The 24,571-nt window shown below is 37.0% G+C and overlaps 2 protein-coding genes across 2 annotated transcripts in view; one reads left to right on the forward strand and one right to left on the reverse strand.

Annotated features, from left to right (window-relative positions):
* LOC133520441 (uncharacterized) overlaps positions 1 to 24,571 on the reverse strand; it is a 267,551-nt gene that overhangs the window by 153,995 nt on the left and 88,985 nt on the right. The window lies entirely within an intron of this gene.
* On the forward strand, positions 1,862 to 21,002 carry LOC133520440 (uncharacterized). Its single transcript, XM_061854853.1, has 2 exons — positions 1,862 to 2,083; positions 18,840 to 21,002. The coding sequence occupies exon 2, from the start codon at positions 18,840 to 18,842 to the stop codon at positions 19,794 to 19,796; it is 957 nt and encodes a 318-aa protein (XP_061710837.1). The 5' UTR covers positions 1,862 to 2,083; the 3' UTR covers positions 19,797 to 21,002.

A 24,571-nucleotide genomic window follows, 5' to 3' on the forward strand; every position in this document is an offset into this window, starting at 1 on the left:
ATAGTCTGCAAAGTTTGTCAACCGCAGGCGAGGCGAGTTTCGCCGTCCTGTGATGGCCAACAACGAAACAAAAGTGGTTGGAAACTTATTTATTATCTGACGACTTTGCCGCATTTATATTAGTCAATACAAACTTTGACAAAATAAAAGGATATTCGTGATTTAATTGATCGATTTATTTATATGTACCTGTAAAATACAAGTATTATGCTAAATTTTCACTTCTAGAATAAAGTTTCTATACCTTAAAGTAATTTATCGACTACAATGGCTCCAGTGTAATTTTTTCAGTAGTCGCCGAATCCTGATTAAATTTTTTGGAGTATCGGCCCGATTTGAAAAATGATTAAGACACGTTTAAGATCTTGGAAAGATCTTTAAACATTGGAAAACATAAACATTAAAAATTGGAATTGGAAATTGCCGTGGATTACATGACTATAAAGATTAAATTTTCAAGGAAAACTATAGCGAACCTGATCAGTTCAGCCGTTTTTGAGTTTTTGCAAAAAGTCTATTTTGACGGACTGGTAACTACGATACTCTGAGCATGCCCCACATACTCTTGGCCGACTTTAAATTTTTCATTTCTATTGACTTTAGTGAACTTAAATTCGCAGAATGTTTAATTTCACTAAATATTAAAATTATCGCTGCTGTGGAAACAGGTTAAAGACTTAAGTAAAAAGCACTTAACAAATATCTGCGCCTTATCATAATTGCGGCAATATTTTCTTGTATTTCACGCCACATTATTCACACTAGGCGCTTTCACATATGGCACGTTTATAGAATATCCATTCGCACATATTTTCTTGTTCAACCATAATGCGCAAAAATATGTCACCACACGCCATAAGGAATGCGAATGCGTGAGGTCAACCACCGCCCCCCATTCCTTTTAAAACAGTCGAACTACATCTTTCTTTAAAGAAAGTACTGCGTGAAAGCGAGACAAAACTGGCTTCAGACGCAAGGAGGCTCCGTTGTGCTCGTTCTTTTGTCACCAGGCCCTTTGTACCATTAGACTAAGTTTCTTTTGCCACAAAGATATTAGTAAAAGCAGGTATCCGTTATTCGTCATAGTACCTCTAATGTTAGATCTCTCTACGTTAGCTAAGTACAGTTTTAACCTAAAAAGCCTTTTAAAACTTACGAGTACTTTGACTTGAATGGAAAGGAGACCTGCAATTTGGGCGTCCATAAACATAAAGCTGTCAGTGAACTGTAACGGAGCCTTTACCGTTTTCACGATCGTTTTGCCGAAGCAAACAATAGAATATATTGTCAGTTTAATAATTCGATGAGAAACAATTACACACATAGACATCACAATGGTCAGTCATGACGTCACTATAATATATAGGGCCAACTACGACTAAAATACTATCCCCCTTATTCATAAACGTCTACTAAAGTTAACAAGCCGCTAATAATCGTTTGTACCAATCATCCTACCAATACGTCGGAAAGGGACAAACGATTAATTTTATTAGCGGCTTGTCAACTTTATGTTTATGAATAAGGGGGCAAAATTTTCTGGTCTACGGAGCCCAAGGGTCAGTTTAGCAGTTGTTTTTAATGCCGTTAGTACTTCTAGCTCTATGTCTATAACACAGCTTGTTTTACCACGCGCACGTAAAACAAACAAACCTACAGCCAGCCTTGCTAAGGGGATATTACAGCCTATGAACGTTTTGCATCGCGTTTTGGATTGTTGATAAGGGAAACACATTACAATACAATAATCAAAGTGAAAGTGACTTTTACCAAACGTTAGTCACTAAGCTCATGTAAACCCAGCATTAGACGGTTCAGATGCATAAAGGAACTGGTTGGCAAGGTAACGGTCCGCATGCTGGATGGCAGTGGTGGTGCAAAGCAGACGAGTCGCCTCTAAAAGCTGGTCAGAGGCGCGCGCGCCGCCAGTTGCCAATCTCGCCGTGCGCCGACCGTTGTGTTGCTTCCGTAAACAGCAAATCCATGTGGTGATGACAAACGTAAACATTTACGACACATTTACAGTGTACGAGTGAAAGTGATACGTTTGAAGTTTTATGGAATAGTCAAAATAGTCAGCACGGTAAGTTGGATTGTACAGTTTAGGAAAATCATAGAGTTCATGATTAGGTCACGTTTACACAAGAAGAGTTAATGAGTACTTAAGTGATCAGGAAGATCAATGCATAGGTATCATATGTTACGGATGTCTAGATGGAGATGTGACTAAAAAAGAAGTCCCATTTAAATTTTATTCAAATACAATTCGTGCTGTTATTTTTGCGTTACTTATTGATAAAACTAGAAACATAAAACAAGTTTTTTATGATATTAATTAAACTGGTTTAACCGATAGAATTTTAAGAAAAAAACATGGTAATTTAAAAACTCGGTGTGTACGGTCGAGGAAATTGATTCTTTAGCAATTTGCGGTTAAAGTAAATTTGGTTGTACATACTTATGCTATGAGCTTTCCAGTGTAAAGTGAACCACAACCTGCTAAAGAATCAATTTCCTCGACTGTACTTATAAATGTTTGGCAGTATATTACGTTTAGGGTTATTCTTTTAAATAAATACAAAGTTAATTGCTTTTGTCATAGGTATGTTACCTTGCTTGATACCGTGTATGAATTTCGATAGGATAGGTTTATATTTCATATCATCCAGACTCCATTTTAGGGAGTTTTCAGAAAATATTGTTCCTAATTAGCGTGAGTAGTTAAGAAAAGTTGATCACTGTCAGTTTTGTGACGACATTTAAGCATGAAATCTTTATGGGAATGGGAAACTTTTTGCCTTTTTTACACTGTAATATCGCTTATATCTTATGAAATGAACACCAAAACCAAGTTTTTATTGAAATTTAATGCTTAATTATCGTCACAAAACTGACATTGATTAACTTTTCTTAACAACTCACGCTAATTGGGTGCATTATTTTCTGAAAACTCCTGTTAACAAATAAATGACGACCGGTTTGGACTAGTGGGTAGTGACCCTGCCTACGAAGCTGATGGTCCCGGGTTCAAATCCTGGTAAGGGCATTTGTTCGTGTGACGAGCATGGATATTTGTCACTACCCACTAGGCCAAACCGGTCGGCCGGGTGTAATAATGTCCTATAATATTTATTTATTTATTTATAAATGAAAATAGGTAATAATATAAAATAGAACACAAACACAAGTGCCTCACCATACTGTTGCATGTGCAAAAAAACTAAAATTACACTATGTTACTTGAAATAAAAATTGAGGACCTATAATCGACATGCTCTTGCTAGCTGATAACGTCAGCTTCTGACCTTATTCGAAAGAATCTGTAGATAAACGTTTGTGAAGGCTGCAGAAAAAGATTATCATGATAAACTGTAATAGCTAGGGGGTTAATTTTTCACAGGTATGCAAATAAAAAAAATACAAAAATTGTGTTCAACATATCAAAAACCTACGAACGTAATTCCTTAATTTTTTGTTTATGCGTCTCAAGAATGTATAACATGGGTATAACATAAATCAGACTCGGCATAGATAGAAAACAATACTGTATTACTATAAAAACATTTGTTAATATAATAATCACTTATAAATCGGTCCATAAAAGCTATAATGTTACAAAAGATTTTGTGCAGTTATGGAATCCTCAGAACGCTAGTTTTACTCACATTTGGTTAATGTTTGCATGATAAACGCGATTATGCCTTTGACCTATTGTACAAACAATTTTATACCAAATGCCAAGATCACGAGGAGCAGGCTAATTGTGTAACGAAACTGACAGTTGATCACGGAGTTGTTTTGAAATATGACAGAATAGCCATACAAAAACTAACATTTACCTACATTAAATTGTACCCTAAAGTATAGTAAATGCATATGCGGAAGATTTTAAACCTTTAATTGCAAGTGCGTAAAGTAATTAATCTTGTAATGGTTTACGAAATATGCAAATGAATTTAGATTCACTAATGTTTCCGCTATCTGAAGCAAGGCCAGCTATTAAATTCTCGTATTTATTATCGTCTCGTATTATCTGTAATATCTTAGTAGTAGTATGAAAACAAAAATAACGTATAGGCATTGTTAGAATGACGCCCTGATTCGATCTTTAAGATATGTCAAATATTAGGTCTAGATACGACATGGATCGGATATATTAGTGTCAAAAATGACATTTCATCAAACAAAAACGTCACATTTGACATTGACATATCCGACCCATATCGTATCTTAGAGTTGTCCCATATCGTGTCTTACTCTAGTTTTAGACCTAATAACGCCCTTAGATAACGTAATATCGTACAATGAGGTCAATACAACAGGAATTTACATATGATAATGTAACTAAGTACCTAATCATTATTTTATTTGATTTCAAATTAGGTCCCGATAACGCCAGATGCAATTTAGCAGATTTAAAAGGTACCCAAACATTTCCAGATAGTTTAACATATCAAAACTTGTTGAACGGTAATCAAATATCATGTTACCTAAAATTTCAAGCTAAAAACATTTACACAAACTTAATAGTGCCTCCAAGAAATGCTTTAACATTATCATAAAATTATGGTAAAAACTTTAAAATAAGTACTTAAGCAGCTTTATCATCTTGCTAGATAAATAATATTTCCCTAGTGTATTTGAACGAAAAGGCGAGCAATTAATAAAATAAGAAAATAACCCCCTTAGTTATTCATAAAACTTAGCAAAAGCAAACCACTGTGACATTTTTTATCTTTCTAATAAGGATAGGGATTAGGGACATATAAAAATTACGCTAATGACGAAATTAATAACGCCATAAGTTTTTGTAAAATGTAGAAACTATTCGAAACATCGATAACGAACCATGGGCTGTCCCATAAAATATATTTTATTTCGTGTGACAGAATTTATTTTTCAGTGTTTTAATGCGTTCATTCTTTTTCTGAGCAATTTTTTATCATTTGTCTCAGAAAAAGGAACTCAGACTCAGAAAAGACTTCAGAAAATTTACATTTGTACGTGCCAACGGTAGACAAAACTCCTGGCCAGACTAAAGAAACCCTTAGTTCTTAGATCACCTAACTATACCAGGGCTATAACCGCGAAGATCGAAGTTCGTCAATTGCGGGCATGTTTCTCTGTCACTCTAATTCGTTTTTAGTGAGAGTAAAAGAGAAACATCCCCACAATTTGCGAATTTCGGTTTTCGCGGTAGGCCCCCAGGGTGCATAGGCTACGCAGCGTAGCCAACGTGCCAATCGTTGACGCTCCATTGCGAAAGAAATGCTTTGTCACTGTCGCACTAATATGGAAGAGTGATGGAGATACACAAAGCATTTCGATTGTCACCTTCGCTAGGCCGGCTGACCTGCTATCATGAGTTGCGTTCTCGCGCGCAACTCCATACATCTAGCGCGACTTCAAGTGTGGTCTAATACTTCAGGACCCGGGTACGTTCTTAAACTACGTCCAAAAGAGAGGTATGGGCATTATGAATGTCATCTCGCTTTGTGTGGTAGGGCAGAGCACAGCGGATGTCATTCCAGATCTACAGCAGAGCCCAACTTGGGACGTACCTCCGTCGTACCTTACAGAAAACCGCAGGCAAATAATACTATACCCTACTCATAGTGTTGTGTTCTTGCCGGTGAGTAAGGTTGCCAGAGCTCAACGAGTGTATGGACGGTAATAAGTTGCCGTTAACGGCCTGGGACCCATGGAGCTTTTGGTATTGTAAAAGTCAAATTCCAGCTTGAATCCGAATATTGTACTCTTTCTCTTTTGCACGTCTTTCAATTATTCCTCGAGACTTTTTGTGAATGAATGAGCTGAAACTTGTGACTGTAATTTCCATCAATAAGTTCCTTTGGTTACCTTCTGACTGCGTCATCAGATCAGCTACATGTTATTTTATTTTTACTTTTATTTTATTTTATTGGAGAAACAACAGAAGCAAGTACAATAATAGTATAAGTGATAAGTTATACATTGCAATAGACGTGCACCTACCTCCTAAAAACGCTCTCACTAAGAACTATATATAATATAGGTAAGGTAATGCTACAGTAAACTATGCTAAACTTAACGCGCTCTAGCGACTAGATGGCAATGATACAAATTGTACGAAGATACTAAGTTGTCTCAGCTAGCATTTCAAGGATTTGTTTTTTGAAACTTGCTCTACTTGTATTGATAATGTCTGCGGCCGTGAACATTTTATTGTATGAATTGCAAAGACGGCGCAAAGGTGCGCGTATCCCAGCGTTAGTTGAGCAAGTCGGGACGGCGATGTTAGCACATTATATTGCATTGTCATCAGATTTACGGAAGTACTTACGCCAAATTTCAACTCAATGAGACATCGGAAAGTGGTTCAAATGTTTCAAAACTTGAAACAAATATGTATACCTACATAAATGTATGTGTATGTACAAGTAAAGGTCTATTAAAATCTGTTTACTTTTATATACATGCTGGCCGAATCTCAATTTTTATTCACAATAACGAAGTATTCTAAGCTAACTATAAACATAATTAACCACAAAGTAACTTTAGACCTTACCACTCATGATGTCAACATATTACTTTCTAAATACATAAAATTACAGTAGGTGTACACAAAACTTCCTTGTATGCAGTAAAAACAGCAGGTAGATGATATCTTTCTCCAAATTCTTCAACAGATTCACTTTCACTTTTTTAACCATAAACCCAGACAAGATTCGAAATTTCGGATACAGGTTAATTACAATGAACAAGTGAATGTTATACAAGGAAAATTTCGGAACAATATTTCACTTCAACATTCTAAATAATAAATAGGCCACAGAAGATTACGAATCAGCAATAGGTAATACTTAAGTAGTCACACTTTAAAAGTATTTTATTTATATTTAAGTAAGTAGCTCTGAAATGAATATATGTGTATTTACTAAGATATTGTTTTTACCATTGCTATAATACCTATAAGCAGGGTACCTAGAGCCGAAAAGAAAATATCCAGTATTTACCTCTACGCCTTATTCAGAAATCACAAGTCGTTTGGGATCTACGTTCGAACACCGTTCGTGGACACTTTATTAAATGTCTGTTATCAATCGAAACGTAAATTTTAATAAAACCATTAGCATAGATTTTATAAGTGTGGTAACAGTTGCGAGTTTCCATGTTGTGGCAAAATAAGCGCATCAGATGTGGCAACAGCAGTCTGGCCAGCTCCGTCAATATTTGTGATAACAGGTCAAGAACGCGTACGAAATATTCTAATCCAGCATCGTAATATGTCCGATAATGTAATCCAAGATCGGAAATCTTCGCATTTTTATCACTTACGAGTGCCGTTGAATTAACTGTAAGATGAGCTATAATGTGACTTTGAAATTAATGACTACATAGTTAAAGAGCGTGCTTATACTGGTTAGCCGAAGCATTTGCCTAACCTGCGCTTGAAATAACCCCCTTGTTTATAGTTGCTGCTGACGATTAAGCACCAATTGTGCCAATAAACACAGAAAAAGAAACCGTAAGAATAATAACGTAAAGTTTAAAATCATGTAGTATGACGCATAGCTTGATCGCAACTTATCCATCCCACGTAACTTGTCCGAGGTTGCTTGAATCTTGACTAACGCCGAATAGTTAAAGCGTTTTGAAATTTCCTGCAGCTTAGGAAAACGGAGTTAGTGGTGGCTTACGTGAAGTTTTGGCTTAAGTAGTCCAAGTGAAATTTTAGAATTCAGCCTATACCTATACGTCGCACTGCTAGGCATAGTCCTCGTCTTATGCGCGAGAACAGTATTATGACATACTTAAGTAGGTACCTACTTAATAAATAACAACGACAAAATTTTGAAACATTTTAGACAAAGAAAAAACGAATAAATTGGCGAAATATGATTAGCTTTATCACTACACCATATCTGTTTGTTTATGTAGATTTTTATGCGGTTTTCACTTATTATCAATAGACAGATTCTTGAGGAAGGTTTAAGTGTCTAAATGAGTAATTTGTTAAGGCTTAGAAAATGATACTTAGTTAAATCGGATATGAAATAATTTTTCACCTAAAATGATTCAGCTTGTTACGGGCCGATTCGAAGAATGATTAAGACACGTATAAGATCATGGAAAGATCTTTAAACGATCCATAACTAAACGACATTTCAAAATTGACGTTTATGTCGATTCCGCTGTGATCCCAATAATAAGATCTATCTACGATATTTCTAACGTCAAAGTGACAATGGTCACTTTGTCGAGCTGCTTCTGTCAATTATACGACATACAAACGATATCTAAATGAGAACTTATCTAAACCAGAACTTATCGTTATCGTATTTCATTCATAGAATCGGGCCGTTAGTATGTAATGTATGTGTGTATGTATGGGAGCTGTCTGATGATGACTCCGTGATAAAACAACGCAAAATAATCGTGTCTGGGGTTGTTAAAATTGTCTCAATGAATTAGTTGCCTGTGCAAAGAAAAGTACAATCCGCGATAAAAACTTACCAAAAATGAAAATTTTGCCAAAACCTTATTTTTTATTTACGTAATCAGAATCCTACTCGCCGGAAACCGTCACGATAAAAGCATTAAGGAGACCAGGGGGCGTAATCTGATTGTAATCTTGTATTACTAGTGGCTCTGTGAGCTGTAAACCTCGCGAGAATAGCTTACAATGGTTCCGTCATTTTAAAAAAAAGACAAATATAAAAAAGACGTATTTAATCATCAAACCTGCTCGCAAAATTTCACGAGATTCGGTTGAGAATCAAGCTGAAAGGGAAACTTTCGCTAACGCTCGGTCAACAATCAGAATACGCCTCACGCCTCTAGTTCTGGGTGCCTAGCCAACGTGCCAATCGCTCCGTATTAGCGAACGAAACGCAATTGTCTTAGTCGCATTAATATGAATATATATGAAGAATGATAGAGAGAGAGACGGCTACGTAAACGATTGGCACGTTGGCACGGCACCCTGGGAAAATATCAATTCTTGGGAGCCTTAGGTTCTAAAATTAATTGGCTGACACGAATAACAATATAAGCGAGTACGCTCGTTTAACACTTTATGTACAGTAATTGCTAGGTAATAAAATATTATAATAATACGGTTTTTATTGCTTTGAATTCCTTGAAGCTCCTATACTACAATATAAGTAATGTTCTCATGGTTCCTCCGAGAAATTATTGTTACTATGGCCTACTGCGAAATTTATCTTTTTTTGTCGTTCTTGCATATTCGAGAAAAGAGAAGTAGATAACGAAATAATGATTTACGAGGTAGGCTAGGCCTTCTGATTTTTCTTGAATGAATCGTTAGAAATGTACGTCAGTTCTTTATTACAAAAATTTTGCGCGGCATGTTAAATGTATAGTTAACGTTCATGGTCATTGGGGGTTTCCAGCCCCTTAAGTTCTGAAGATTTTGTGGTTTATTTTACCTAGTTCATTCTAAAGTTCATAATTGTAAGCAATTACGTTGATGCCTAGTGCTTCTATCGTATATGTCAAGATCGTCTTGCGCACGATCTTTTTCGTGACTGTACCTTCAAATCCTAATACAATTTCGTTGTCACGATATTATTGTAGGTTTAAAGTTTACATGCAAAACTACAAATCAATAAGTCAATAGATTTAGAAATGTCAAGTAAGAACAGTTCTACAGATGGTATAAAATAAAATACTTAATAATAAATATTTTTACGATCATGTCCCGATAATCGTTCCAGCGAACGGTCTCATAGCGAAGACTCTCGACCAACACCTTGAGAGACTCTCGCTAGGTGGTTGGATCAAGGGTCAGACGCAGAAGGCGACTGTCTTGGACACGGCGCGGATAGTTCGTCGGTTCCTCTCTCTGCGGCCTGACCACCGGCAGCTTGGGCCCTGCCCCACACCCTAGATTTGCTTTTTTATAATATGTTTATATGTTATTTTGTATTGTTTTTGTATTTTACTTTTATATTCATTTTATAAACAATCTAGCCTAAGAATATGTAAAAGATAAGTTTTTAATTTAAGTTTTTAATTGTTTTTCCACCCATTTGTGTTTCTTAAGAATATAATATTAGCCCTTTTCAGTGAATAAAAATAAAAGACGTTTGAATTATGACTGATAAAATGAAGATTTCGTAATTAAGTAACCTACATAAGTACATGATTATAAAAAAACGTATAATACCTCTACCTCTATACAATTAACTAACCACACAAAAACTGCAATCAAGTATGTAATATCCATTGTGGTCGTGTATTTTAGTAACAATTGACTCGCGTAATACGAAACTGACAATTATATTCCTGTAACAAGTATTGAGAAATGAGAAGATACACTGTTTCTGGCAGATTAGCTCAGTTGTAGATGAGATGACCCACTTATTGGGCAAGTGTTCTTAACTTTTTTCTCCCTAAGTTCCGATCCATAGTAAAAATACTAAAAATATCTATCTTATTTGTTTTGTTTTCATGGTAAGTAAATATTTAAAAATCACATTGGTTAGGTCGTATTTTTTTAAGTTATTCCCAATTCAAATCGATTAGCGTAAGTAGTTCCCGAAAGATTTAGTTGAGTCTCTCTATGAGGATTCAATTTAGTTCTCTTTTACAAAATGTTTGGTTTTGTAAACGAGTGGTGTTGGTTTACCCAATATCCCGGTAGATGGCTCTGTTATGACTGGCAAATATCCTACAACGCGTCTACGTTTGTTCGTCGTAAATAAAATCCGTTAGGTGTTAAACTTTTTTCAACTTGAATAAATATACGACTGTCTATGTTTATAACAACTCAGTGTATCAATTCTTGCTTCTCTTCGAAACCCTAGTACGTTGTAGTTAGCTACCCTAAAAACGAACGTTATACAACATGTATTTTGTTAATGAGAAATTAATCCCACTTCCCACTTACCCCCATCTCACCAAAGCCGTTAGAACTAGCGACGGCTAGCTGTAGTACCGGTTGCCGAGTTAATTAGGTCTAGGTATGAGTTGTATATCTAGATACATCGTTCTCGCCTATACAGCGTGTACTACAAATGTGTAAACGTAGGTTTATTTATTGTTCTAGTAAGAAATATTAAAATGTGGTTAGGATGTGGGCTGGCCATACCTAGTAACTATAAGTTGAGGTGATAGGTCTTTCCTGTGGACATCATAAATGAAAGAACTTTAAGGCTTAATTTTCTTAAATAGTTATTAGTTAACTTCCATGAAGTGCCGGGAAAGGCGCCAGTTTTCCCCAACGGTTTGACCCATTTGGGATGTCGCATCGGTAAGATACATGCTGAAATTTAAACTGAGCCTCACTATAGATAGAGCCATAGTATTACAAGCTTTTATTTTTTACTTGCAATGTACCTATGTATGTAACTATGTATGTTTGTACGGGTCAAATCTTGCATGATAAATTTGATCCACTTCCCGGTTTCCGATGAAACTGAAAATTTGCATACATGTTTAAGTCAGGTGACAATACAATATTATGGTGCCATCGAGCTGGAGACAGGAGGTGGCCATAGGAACTCTGTGATAAAACAACGCAACCTAATTTTATTGTATTTGGGTTTTTAAAATTGGCTCAATGAGTATTAGTTGTCTCTGGAAAAAAAAGTACAGTCAGCGATAAACGCTTGTAACAAGAATGAATTTTTTGCAAAAGCATATTAATTTATAAATTTTATAAATATATATAGGCATATTGCAATGCAATAATAAATTCCTAAGTAGGAAGAAGAAGTCAGTGAAACAGCAAACGCAAGTAGACGCAAAAGTTGACCGGCCTCGATATTGATCTGATCGCAACCACAATATGGTAATGATTTTAATCACAAGTCATTGACACCGCTCCGGGCACTGCAGTGGGCGAAGTTTGATTAGTCACTTACTTACTAATTGTCACTGTCTACATTCAGTGCAGAAAATAATGAATAATACCTATATACACTCATAGAGAAATAAAATAAGTAAGCATAGAGTGCTCACTCCATCAGTTTTGGTACCAAAACGCTTATTATTTAAGTAAGTAGCGGTACTAATAATTCCGCTATTTGATGCTAGATGTCGACTACGAATGTAATAAGCGTTTTGGTACCAAAACTGATATGTATGGAGTGAGCACTCTATGCTTACTTATTTCTCTGTGATACACGTAAGGCCAAAAGTATGGAAACAAGCTTATATTACGATAGAAAAAAAGTCTAAAATTCTGGTTATAATAGATGCCAGGGTCAACATTTTGTAAAACAATTAAAAGGGTATAATTATGTCACTTTTTCCTTTTTTTTTAAATATTTTTGACAAAAAATATTTTGGGGTTAAGTTTTAGGTTAGTTTTAGATAAATATAAGATAGAAACATGAGATATTAAAGAAAACAACGTTGTTTTCATACTTTTGGCCTTGAGTGTACTTATGCAAATCTTATTTTTAATCAAGTCTGTTAGATGGCGCCACTTTTTGATATTTAACAAATTTAACACATATCATTGAAAGAATAAGGATCAAAGTCAAATGGTGTTCTAAAAGTTTTAATCATGTGTCGAAAGATGGCAGTAAATTTACTGTGGCTACAAAGTTTTCTTTGACAATCGACCTCAATCGATTTCAAATTCTCTTTGTCAATACCCATGATAATTTGCCACCACTATGGCTTGCGCGCTACCGTTGACAACTTTACGCAATTTTGGTGGTGCTACTAGAAGACACGTGATATGATATGAAGCACATTTTTTCTTTAATTTATGTATGATTAGTTATTAGAACAAATAGTATTAATGGAAGTCAGTCATCATTTATTTTACAGTCATTAGCAATAGTAATTGACCGAGAAACAGAAACCCCGTTTAAAATCGCGTAAGAACCATACACGTGACTGCAAAGGCACTCCTGCTATTGACTAGGAGGTAGTATGTATGTGGTTTTGAATTAACCATATCCACTTGGAGCTTCAAACCACGTAGTCGGCGGAAGTCTGAGAGAACTATTGATAACTTTCCTGATTGGCATCCAGTCAATCTCGAAAGTTATCAATAGTTGTCTCGTAGATCACCACTAGAATGTACAATCATATACCTATTTGTTTTAATTCGGTTTTGACATCATTAAAAAAACCGGCCAAGTGCGAGTCAGACTCGCACAGGAAGGGTTCGGTACCATTATCTATAAAAACGGTGACCCATCCAAGTACTCACCCTTTTTTTTTTTTTTTTTTTTTTTTTTTTTCCTAGGGGGGAAAATGCATTCCGCATACCACCCGGGTGCGGGGGGCGACCCGAGTGGTTATGTGGGACTCCCGTCCAGGCTAATGAGGCCGACGGTATACCCACTAAAAACCCCCCATATGTCACCTCGCCGCCTTATTGGTGGGGTTACGGGAACGCTTGCGCACTCATCCGCGACCCCACCGGCGGCAGCCGCCCGCGAGCGGCTCCCTCGCAAATGCCCGAAGGCCCTTCACGCTAGGCGCGCCAGATGGTTCGACGCGCCTTCCTCCTCGGCCTCCGTCCTGCAGTGTAGCGGACCCCCCCGAGCCCGCCACAAGGAGGCCACGGGCGCCAGAAAACTCCCAGCGCCCGGCGGCAGATGAGGTCCATGGTTCTGCCGCAAACCACAACTCGGCTGCAGAGGACAGGGAGAACGGCACACCGTAATACCGACACTCCTCTTCCTCTGCAGCCCCACCAACGCCGCTACTGCGGAACGGCCCCGCCAAGGTCGCAGGGGATAGGGAGAGTGGCGCATCGTGATACCATCACGCCTCTTCCCCTGCGATCCCACCTCGGCCGTCGAGGATAGGGAGAACGGCTCACCGCAATACCGACACTCCTCTTCCTCGACGGTCCACCTCCAGCGCGTCACAAGCGGGCTCACCAAGCCCACTTGGAGCGTCCTCCTCGGGCCAGCCCGCACCTCAAACAGGCCGGCCCTGGTTGCCTCTTCGCTTCACCGTGGGTGACCAAGCCACGGCTACTAAGCCCCTCCACCACGACAAGGTGGGCAACCCGCGGGGGGATCCAAGTACTCACCCCGCCCAACGTTGCTTAACTTCGGTGATTGGATGATAACCTTGAGATTGAGAAGAAATATTTATTTTATTCTGTTTTTAGTATTTGTTGTTATAGCGGCAACAGAAATACATAATCTGTAGAAATTTCAACTAGCTAACTATCACGGTTCATGAGATACAGCCTGGTGACAGACGGACGGACGGACGGACAGCGGAGTCTCAGTATTAGGGTCCCGTTTTGGTACGGAACCCTAAAAAGGCCATATTCTATTTTTTAACAATCATCATATTCATCATCATCCAACGCAGACGAAGTCGCGGGTAGAATTAAGTAAAATTTAAGGGAGTCTTTGGGGAGTCATTACGTTTTATGATAAATAGACCACCAAAAACATTATCATGTAAAATGTAGTCAAGACGACACCATAAGCTGTCAAAAAGTTATACAAGCCCTATTTTCACAAACTCTACACCTTAGTCAAAATATGTGGCTTAGCCGTTTCATGTAATTTAAGCATGTTGTTTTAAAATAAGAGCCTAACTTCGATTCCATGGAGCCGGCGTTTTGGCGGCAAATTCGTGTAACTCTATATATGTTAATTCTTAGTATTTCTTTGAATATGGTACCTGCCAGGTATACCTATATGTCCTCTTGGTTATTGTCAAAGCATTGTCACAAAAATGTGGTCACGATTTTCCTGAACAATACGTACGTGCCCAATCACTGTAATGAGCATGTAATGCTTTTTGTGTCCACTTTCATACCGTGAAAAAATGACTCATTGAGTTCCATGCGTGGATACGACAGTCATATTTGTGTAGAACCTTATGAGTCATAATTTTCGCTACGGTGGCTTCACAAAGGTTGAGTTTGGGACCTAATCACATTAAAAAATAACTAAGTTTCATCAAAATGAAAATGTTGTCCATTGTCATTCTGATAAGACCAAACGTAGCTTACGTTACAAAATTATACGAAATCATTATTTGTTAAATTTTTCATGTTTGTTAAAGTTTCCGTTGGCCAAGGGTTTATGAAGTTAAGACACATATTTATAAAATCTTTGGCAGTCAGTCGGTAATCGTTTTTACATTAAGGTCCACTTAATGTACGTACATAGGTACATACCTACTATTAGCAAAGAGCATTCAATATCATTGGTTTAAAAGTCTGATGCTAATGCTGAAAGATTATTGCATCATTATGCATTATAATTTGAATAGGCAACCGTGTACACAAACAATTTGGTTATCCCACACCCAAATATTATATTTTCTTTTTAAGCGACAGCTAGTAAAACTAAAATGATAAATAGACTGGCCGTGTTTTCAAAGGACCATCATCTTTAAGAAACGCTTCAACGCGCAATGGGAACGATGCTCAATTGTCTTGTAGACAATGAGAAGAAACTTCGACCCGAACGTTTTGTACTAACAGCAACGCTCTTAACTGCCCATCGGTGAACTTTATGCCAATGCAATAGGGTATACGAATTATCAGTTAACGATGAAGACGATGGTACGGAGCAATAGGCGAACGAGAACGGTTCGATGGTCGTTGTTGGAGTTTAAAAACAGCGAATGGGAAGAAGCAAATAAGAATGCGACTGTTAAGTGCCAAAGTCTTAGAAGTGTTACCATTCTAAAACGTTTTATTGGACGAGTAGTACTTGCCTGATATATACCTACTGTGTTACTTTGTTTAAATACTCTAAAATTCTAAATTATTATGATGAAGAATCGCAATTCAGAAAGGACCGTGTACGTATGACGGATAGCAGTTGAATATTATATCTGGTTACTTATCAAGAAGAAGTTATCCAGAAATTTCGGAAAGTGAAAAAAGTTTTAGTATCAACGCGGTATTTAATTAACATTATAAAATAGGACATGCTTGCTGTTTGCAAAGACAAATAATGAGTACATATTGGTAGTTTATATAAAAAGTTGGGTTGTAAACGGGCATCGACTTTGACATCACATTAGCTAAGTCTCAGCTCTATATTTTTTTGTAAGATGCTTTGAACTGGTCTACTATTAACTCCTTGACTGCCCTTGACAGCACTTGGCTGCTTAGAAATAGCTACTTCAACCTAGCGTTTTCCCGGCCCAGCGCCAGGGTCCGTTTTCTTACTCAATCTTCTCCAATTTGCCCGGTCTTCGGCATCCTCATTGTTATCTTCCACGTCCGCTACCACGACGTCCAGCCAGTGCTTTCTCGCGTGATCAAGCGCGGCCGCGTGGTGAAGGCCTTGGACAAAATAAAAAAGAAGGTTCACCCATTTGCCAAATTTACCGAATAGGAAACGCGAAATTTGCAATATCTTACTCACCTAAGAATAATGCCTTATCTAAAAATTAGATGAATGTTCATATCATCAGTTGTCTCTGCCATTCATTACGCCACACCAAACACGTGTCTCGTATGCGGTATTGCGTCTTCTCTATTTGCATTACCCTTCACATGTAAGAATAAATTGCTTTGCCGAAGGGTTTTACATAATGACGCATTAATTCGATGTGACCCTAAAATGAAGTAAAGCATCTCATTTAATATATTAATATGATAATAACTCAATTAACTTACCAGACAGCTAGCATCATTTCTACTCAATGCCCAATAATTCGTGTTGAGTCTAAAGTATTTAATAATTGTGTTCAGTGACCTAAAACGTGAATAAAATATCGTTGAAAGATTTTACTTAGCAAAGGAATGAGGAGAAAATAGCAGTTCCCTATAATTCTTAATCGCAGAGAAATACGAAGTAGTCTAAAGCCGCCAAGGGTAACCAGACTTTTTCTGACAAGTCTGGAATTTTGTATATTTTCCAGGAATACGGTAGAAACATGTTTTTTTTTACTTAAGCATAAGGTCGGACGGTTTTAATCGAGTGAAAAAGTACTGAACACTTTAGCATATTAAGGAAAGGACAAATTTAGAATATTATTAAAAGTATTTTATAACAATAACATTTTCGGTCTATTGTGTACTATCAATAATCAATTTGACCCGAAGCACCAAAAAAAAAAAATTGAGGAGTTATGACGTCATCTTTTTTTTTGTATGGTGAAAAAATTTTTTTTGTTCAGAATTTATCGTTTGTGGTGTTATGAAAGGGCATTCTAAGCCGGTTCCAAGAATATATCACATCATTACATTTCAGTCACTTGTATTAAATTAAAATTAAAATAATTTTCAATACATACCAAGTTTGAGCTCCTATCCAGATACAGTCAAGTGTAAAAATATGGGTGTACACATCTTACTCAAAAATATGTCCCATAGCATCTTATTCCAGTGTAATAAGAGCGTAGCACCATATTTATGAGACGATTATCTCGATACATATTTTTGCAGCTGACTGTACAATACCGTTGAATTATTTTTTGTGAAATAAACTACTAAAAAATGAAGTGTTTTTATTACTACACGTTCAAAAGGCAGGGAGTACGACTTACAAGTGATTTTTAAGCGTACAATGAACACAAATATTAGAAATGGTAAAAAAGCGGCTACGTCGAGTTTTAACGCGACGCTTTTTAAGCTCTCGTACTCTCGTGCGAATGGGCCTTACAGTCAATGAGGTTGCCTATGCTGCTCAAAGAAATATAGTCTATCAAGCCATTTCCGTCAGTAGAAAAAAATCATGAGGCCTACCGCGAAAACCGAAATTCGCCCATTGCGGGGATTTTTCTCTTTTACTCTCTCTAAGACGTCATTAGAGTGACAGAGAAAAATGCCCGCAATTGACGAACTTCGATTTTCGCGGTAGGCCCCCAGTAGAGAGCCGCTCTCAATGAGTTTCGGCACCGCTCGAATCCAATTGGAGAAGTGCGAGACGAGACGAGTAACGGGGAGGCGAGAAGAGAGCAGCATGTATTTACACACTCGTTCTCGGCCTGTCTCGGGGTCTCTCAACGAGTGTAGGTGTTGAAAATATTATTAATCCTACAAATATTTATACTGATAGTAATTGATATATGGATCACAATTAAGAATAATGAAAAAAAAAGAGCTAAATCTAAATATTTTCGAAATTCCTTTGTTGGGGTTAGATATGAGGATATTAGGTATTATTTGAGGTATATTTTACAAAAAATAATTCAACGGTATTGTATCTGGAGGAGCTCAAACTTGGTATGTTTTGAAAATTATTTTAATTTTAATTTAATACAAGTGACTGAAATGTAATGATGTGATATATTTTTTGAACCGGCTTAACATGCCCTTTCATTGAATACCACACACGATAGGTTTCTGAACGAAAAAAAATCCCGAACAAAACAGATGACGTCATAACTCCTCAATTGTTTTTTTGGTGCTTCGGGTCAAATTGATTTAAATGGACTAAAGATCAATCGTACCGATTTTCATACTTTTAACACCATTTGCAGCATTTTACTGATTTCCGGGTTGAACCGCCAGGACTATATATGCAAAGTCACAGGTTATGTTAGTAGAAAATGAAATGTCAGCATTTTAATGTTAAAATCCGATATTTTCTTAGAAAGTTTTGGTAACTCTATGCCCGGCCCGGCTGCTTTCTTACAAGCCAGAGCGTTGGGAAATTTCTATTAATACATAGAGTTTTCTCACATGGAAACTGTATTACCTATTACCTTTGTCGATTCAATATGCAATAGCGGGATTATTTAGTTTTACTTAACGAATCGAGAACCCATTATAACAAGAATTAAGGTCCTAGATATAAAAAAAAATCCAATTTCGGTTAAATTTGGCTAGATTTGTCACAAGTCATTATATTCAAATATACAGGATTCAAATATACACCGCGATTCTCTTTTGATATAAGTAAATGAAACTTAAGGAGACTTTTTTGTAATTGCAGATGGCAAGACTACAACACTTGTTGCTTGCCGCGATAGCGATCCAAGTCTACGTCAACGCTGCACCGAGTGACGTCAGCAAGCTTGAAGACATCGCTAAAGTCGAAACAGTGAGTGTTGATGCAACACCAACCCCTTTAGAAGAAAGCACCCTTGAAAGTACAGATACCACGGGCCAGCGACAAAAGCGCTGGTACGATTTTGGAGGATTTGGCATTCCACCAGTAATCAACCCTGCATATCCTACTTTTGTGAAAAGAGACGAATCACTAAGCACCGGCGTCTATGGTTTAGTAGACGATCCGCTGTCACACGTATACAGGCGGCTGCAAGACATCGCATCCGTAGCTAGACAACCAGCCTTCCCGCCTTCTTTCCCACCGTCATTCCCTATTTATCTACCAGTTATTTATTTACCTCAACCCTGCAACTGCAACCAGCAACCACAGCCGACAAACAATCAGAACGGGAGCCAGCCAGATAGCATAAACAACCGCTTCCCTGAAATGGAGGACACGCGACAGAACTGGGGATATGTCATTAACGACGACGAAGACAACGACGATGGACAGGATAATAGAAGGCCGATTAATTTTGACGTTATTCGACCGAACAACACAGTAACTAGGAGGCCTCCTCCAGTTGACCATGGAACCGTTCAAGGAGACGGTACTTTGAATAGTATTCCTCCTGGAGCTCCGCCGACTACTTTTCGCCCATCAACTACGAGAAGGCCGCCTCAAAACGCGCCTAAAGAGGTTTCTACAAACCAACTCCCAACTAACTGCGATGCCGCTGTGCTCAGTTGTTGTCACAGGCCTGAGATAACATTCGATTGCTTCACAACGCAAGGCTGCCCAGAGGCAGGTTCCCAAGGGAACCCCTGCGAACCCAACGTTCTTCTAAGAGTAATTGAAAGGTTCCAGAGGTTCTACCAGCAGAGGACTGGGTCCACATGATCAGTGATAATGGTGTAGTTTTAAATTTATTTATGTACAGTGAAATCTCTTACTGCAAATCATTATATGTAAAAATATGTGAGAAAGTACAATAATCTTACATTCGCCTGCGATACGTTTTTCGTATGAAATGTCTGTATAGAAATAACACCATCCGTTTTTTGTTGGATAAGGATGTACCTAGAGGAAATATTGAATAAACCTGTAGTGCGACAAACGATGTTTTTGGTGAACAACACAGATGTGATGGATTGAGATTTACATTACTATAGAGGCCGGGAAACGAAGGGTTGCAGGAATGAATGATATCTGAGTGATTAAATAGTTTTCATGTATATTCTGCTTATGTGAGACTAGAGCGACGAACTAGCAATAATTAATTATTATGTATGGTTTGAGCAGCCACTCGTGTCAGTGGCAATGAGGAGAAAAATAGTTTTTTTTTATATATATATTTACTTATTTAACACAGTGCAAGCTTACAGTACTACACCAATTCGCTTACTCGCTAGAAAAATAGATGTCAGGAAAATAAAAAATAAAAACATACAAACAGATAAAATGTCATGAAAAATAAAATTTACATAGTCAGTCAATTAAATACAATATTTAGAATATATAAAATGTCAAGGAAGATAAAATTTACAAATTCAGCCAATTAATTACAATAATTCAAACTCAGAAAGTGTCTATCAGTATTGCATAGGTACGCTAAACTATTGGCAAACATGTCGGCATCTGCGTACTGAGCGAGCATTGAATGTAGGCTCGATAGAGCGCGTGAGGTAGGAGCGTGCCTCGCGTAGCATGTGCGAGCAGAAGGCCGCTGAAACAGGCATGGCCGGCGGCGTGGTGTTACTGCCCCGTCCACATCCTGGGGTATCTTCTCAGCACTTATAGCAGTATGCCTACCTTTGAAGCCTGGCAGTGCTAGCACGAATGGTTTATTTTTATTTTCCTGATTATTGGTCCGTTTTAAACTGTCACTGTTATCACGTGGTACTAGCATTTATAAACTGAATCATGTAAATATGATTGTGTATGAATTAAAATGTATACAGGTTGGAAATTGTGATACTCTTCCTTTTTTATCTTTGTATTATACAAAAAAAATACAGAACAATAAAATTGTACAGAAAATACAATAAACGCACTACCTATATATTTTTATTGCTTGTAAAATGATAATTGATATAGATTATAAATATAGCTCCCTATAAACAATGATGAACTTCCAGCTAACAGTATACATGCATAAGTAATATAAATTTAGTATAATACGGGACATTTTCACCGATACCGCTAGCTTCGTAGGTTTAAGGCCCTGCATCGAAAAATAACGGGATCTTTGAAGCGTGGCAGGGGCTAGCCCCGGAAACAAACAGACGTGATTTTCGGATATATGTATCTTGACTATATGATAAGAGGTATGATACTAGTCGAAACAAAAAGGCTTAAAATTTTCTCGATAGAATATAAATCCAAAGTTACATCTACATTTTTAGTGTTTACCTCAGTGCAACTAGAAAACACATCTTCATCCAGCATAATCCACTTTAAAGTAAAGGTTTTCATCTCGTCTTAAACCTCATTCAACTAAATATTAACTTATTATCTTATACAAACGGATTTATTCTCGTTTTTGATTTTATGAATTCAACAGAAAACGCCCATTTTACGCAGTTCGACTTCTCTTTTTGTCATGCGTCAAAGTCATATATGCGTCCTTTATGCCAGTAATGTTAGATGGCCGTGGTGCCTCAAAGAGGTAAGACCTATGTCAAATCGCGCAGCGCTTCAAATTACGTAAAATCGACATATCCAATAAACGTTGAGTCGTAGCTCTATTAACTAGTAACGGAATCCGAGGTCTACTACGAATGGAGCTATCTTTACAGGCCTATACGTTACGCATGTGTGCGTGTTTGCTTAGCTACGTCAAAGTCAAATACTCTTTGAACAATTACAACGGGTAAGGAAGTTTCGACAGCATCTGTAATGTATCGGTAGCTGTGTGGTCGTGTAGACACCAAAGAAAAAATGCGAGACATCTATAGACCGATCGAATCTAATCGTAACTTTTTGTTTTCTTTTTTTGTTACTATATAATATCTTTATTGCTTATTTTCTATTTCATTGTAAAAGTTAATCTTGTCTGTCTTATACAGAAATAAAGTTATTCTTTTAAATATGTGTATTAAAAACATATTTTAATGACACGAATAATTTTATTTTATTCATACCAATTTTTCTATAGAAAAATCCTAGGTAATCTTTATGTAAAAAAAATATACTTATTATATAAACAAAATAAACGAAAAAAATCAACATGTTTATTAGAAAAAAAAAACTCGTTTGCACGGGCCGGGGTTTGAACCAGCGACCTCTGATTTGTAATCCGCATGCCTTAAGAACAATTCACATAATTGATTTAACAGGATACTATCAAAACGTCAATGACTAATATGACTTTTCAGCAAAGAGTAAAGTAACTATGCTTTTCAGTTTGATTTTACTTGACAAGGAGCAATAAGAAAAACGTACCGAATCGTCCCTTTCTTAAAATTGCCATTCAAAAAGAGAGATGGGCATTGTGATAAGAGAGGTATGGGCATTGTGAATTTCATCACGCTTTGTGTGGTAGGGCACAGCCAGTACAGAAAACCGCAGCCAAATAACACTAGACCCTACTCATAGTGTTGTGTTCCTGCCGGTGAGTAAGGTTGCCAGAGCTCAACGAGGGGGGGCGGGGGGGGGGGGGCGAGTTTAGGGTCGGCAACGCGCATGTAACTCCTCTAGGCGTACATAGGCTACGGAGACTGCTTACCATCAGGCGGGCCGTATGCTTGTTTGCCACCGACGTAGTATAAAAAAAAAAGAAAATTCAGCTCGTGTGTGGTGCTATCTATATTTTTTTTTATATGAGTACGCTGACAGCTGTCGTTTCAATACGATTTTGCGAGATTTGGCGTTTTTAGGTTAATAATTATATAGAGATAACACATGTCACCCTACCCATCGAGTTTGAAAAATACTATAAATGTTAACATATACAGGCTTACCATCAGGCGGGCCGTATGCTTGTTTGCCACCGACGTAGTATAAAAAAAAGAAAATTCAGCTCGTGTATGGTGCTATCTATAGTTTTTTTATATGGGTACGCTGACAGCTGTCGTTTCAATACGATTTTGCGAGATTTGGCGTTTTTAGGTTAATAATTATATGGAGATAACACCTGTCACCCTACCCATCGAGTTTGAAAAATACTATAAATGTTAACATACACCGTGTTTTTTTTGATTTGCGTTAATTTCGAGGGTGCATTCCTGAGCTTAAATTAAGTAACTTTCTCAAAGACAACGATATTCTAATTAACTCCATTTCGGAGATAATCAATCATTAATTTTTATCTTATAAGGCCCTTACGAGCGTGTACACTTGCCTTAGGGCGTGTTTACTTATTGATTAGTGTTTAGTGCGAGTTCATACATATGCTACTAAACGTTAGTACTATCTCGGACGATCGACGTTCGAAATGACATTGATATGTCACAGTTTTCAATTGTTTGGTTGAGTTAAATGTAATGCCCGTGTTACAACAACGCTATATGCAACATTTAGTTACTTTTTATAAAAATGAAAATAGTAAAAAAAAGCAAAAAAAATTTTTTTTTTTGTAAATTAACTATGCCATTTAGTTTCCTTAAACGTACTTACCAATACCCCGAAGTTAACGAAATTCAATAAAAACACGGTGTATACAGGATGGTTTTTGATAATGTATATCTTAGAACTTACACTGTTTTTAATTTTTTTTTTTTCAGATTTTAAAATTATACTTTTTTACCTTAATAATATATCTTAGTCTTGGCAAAGACGATTAAAGTTTTATACTTAGCAAAATCGCTTACTAACAATGTCTTTCCTGTAAGTTTAGGCAACTGCTATAGCAGATACCACCATTTAACAGCAGTATCAGTTCATTACACTTGGTTCGGTGCTTCAACCTCTTGTCTAACTGTCTGATAATTAAAGTAGTTCCTAATAGACGGCGTTGTGCAATTTTGGATATCCCGATCAAACTTTTCATTTCAGAGGAACGCGATTCTGTGTTGATAATGTTAGTCAATACTTTATTTGTCCATGCTCTTGAAACCATTAGCCAACCAATTAGCTTATGGCGGGCATTGAAGGGTCGTTCTTTGAAATCAGATTATTAAATATAATTTCAATATAAGCCCATCAATCGAATAGGCATACATTTTGGTAAATTTCTTACCTATCAGTGGAATAATAAAATCGATAAAAAGAATGTAAAAGCGACGAGGGAATGAAAAAAACCGATAAGGGAATGACAAGGAATGACATAATGACAATGAATTTCGGAACAATTACTTCCAAAATAATACACTGAATCATAGAACGCTCTTAACAACTTAATGTTATTTTTAAGATCTATAGAACGAAGTACCAAACGTTGATTTTAGTTGAAACCCCAGTCCAAAGGCATTGAATGAGAACCAGGGGAAAAGAAATAAGTATGTCTTTGATCGACTGTTATGATTACGATAATTTTTACTTAATCCATGAAAGTAAATAATCATTTACTTGACATATGATTTTACATTGTACATGCCCATGAAGAATACATTTTATATGAAAACACACGGGAATGAAAATCACAGTGAACCAAAGCCACGGGAACGATATTATGAAATCGTTTATTTCAGGTGAAATACCCATAATTACATCACAAACAAACGAAAATACAATAC

This window comes from Cydia pomonella, chromosome 8 (assembly GCF_033807575.1).
Source record: "Cydia pomonella isolate Wapato2018A chromosome 8, ilCydPomo1, whole genome shotgun sequence".
NCBI classification, from domain to species: domain Eukaryota; kingdom Metazoa; phylum Arthropoda; class Insecta; order Lepidoptera; family Tortricidae; genus Cydia; species Cydia pomonella.

Excerpts from the sequence above, each read along its gene's own strand:
- LOC133520440 (XM_061854853.1), top strand. The coding sequence starts at position 18,840 with ATGGCAAGACTACAACACTTGTTGCTTGCCGCGATAGCGATCCAAGTC.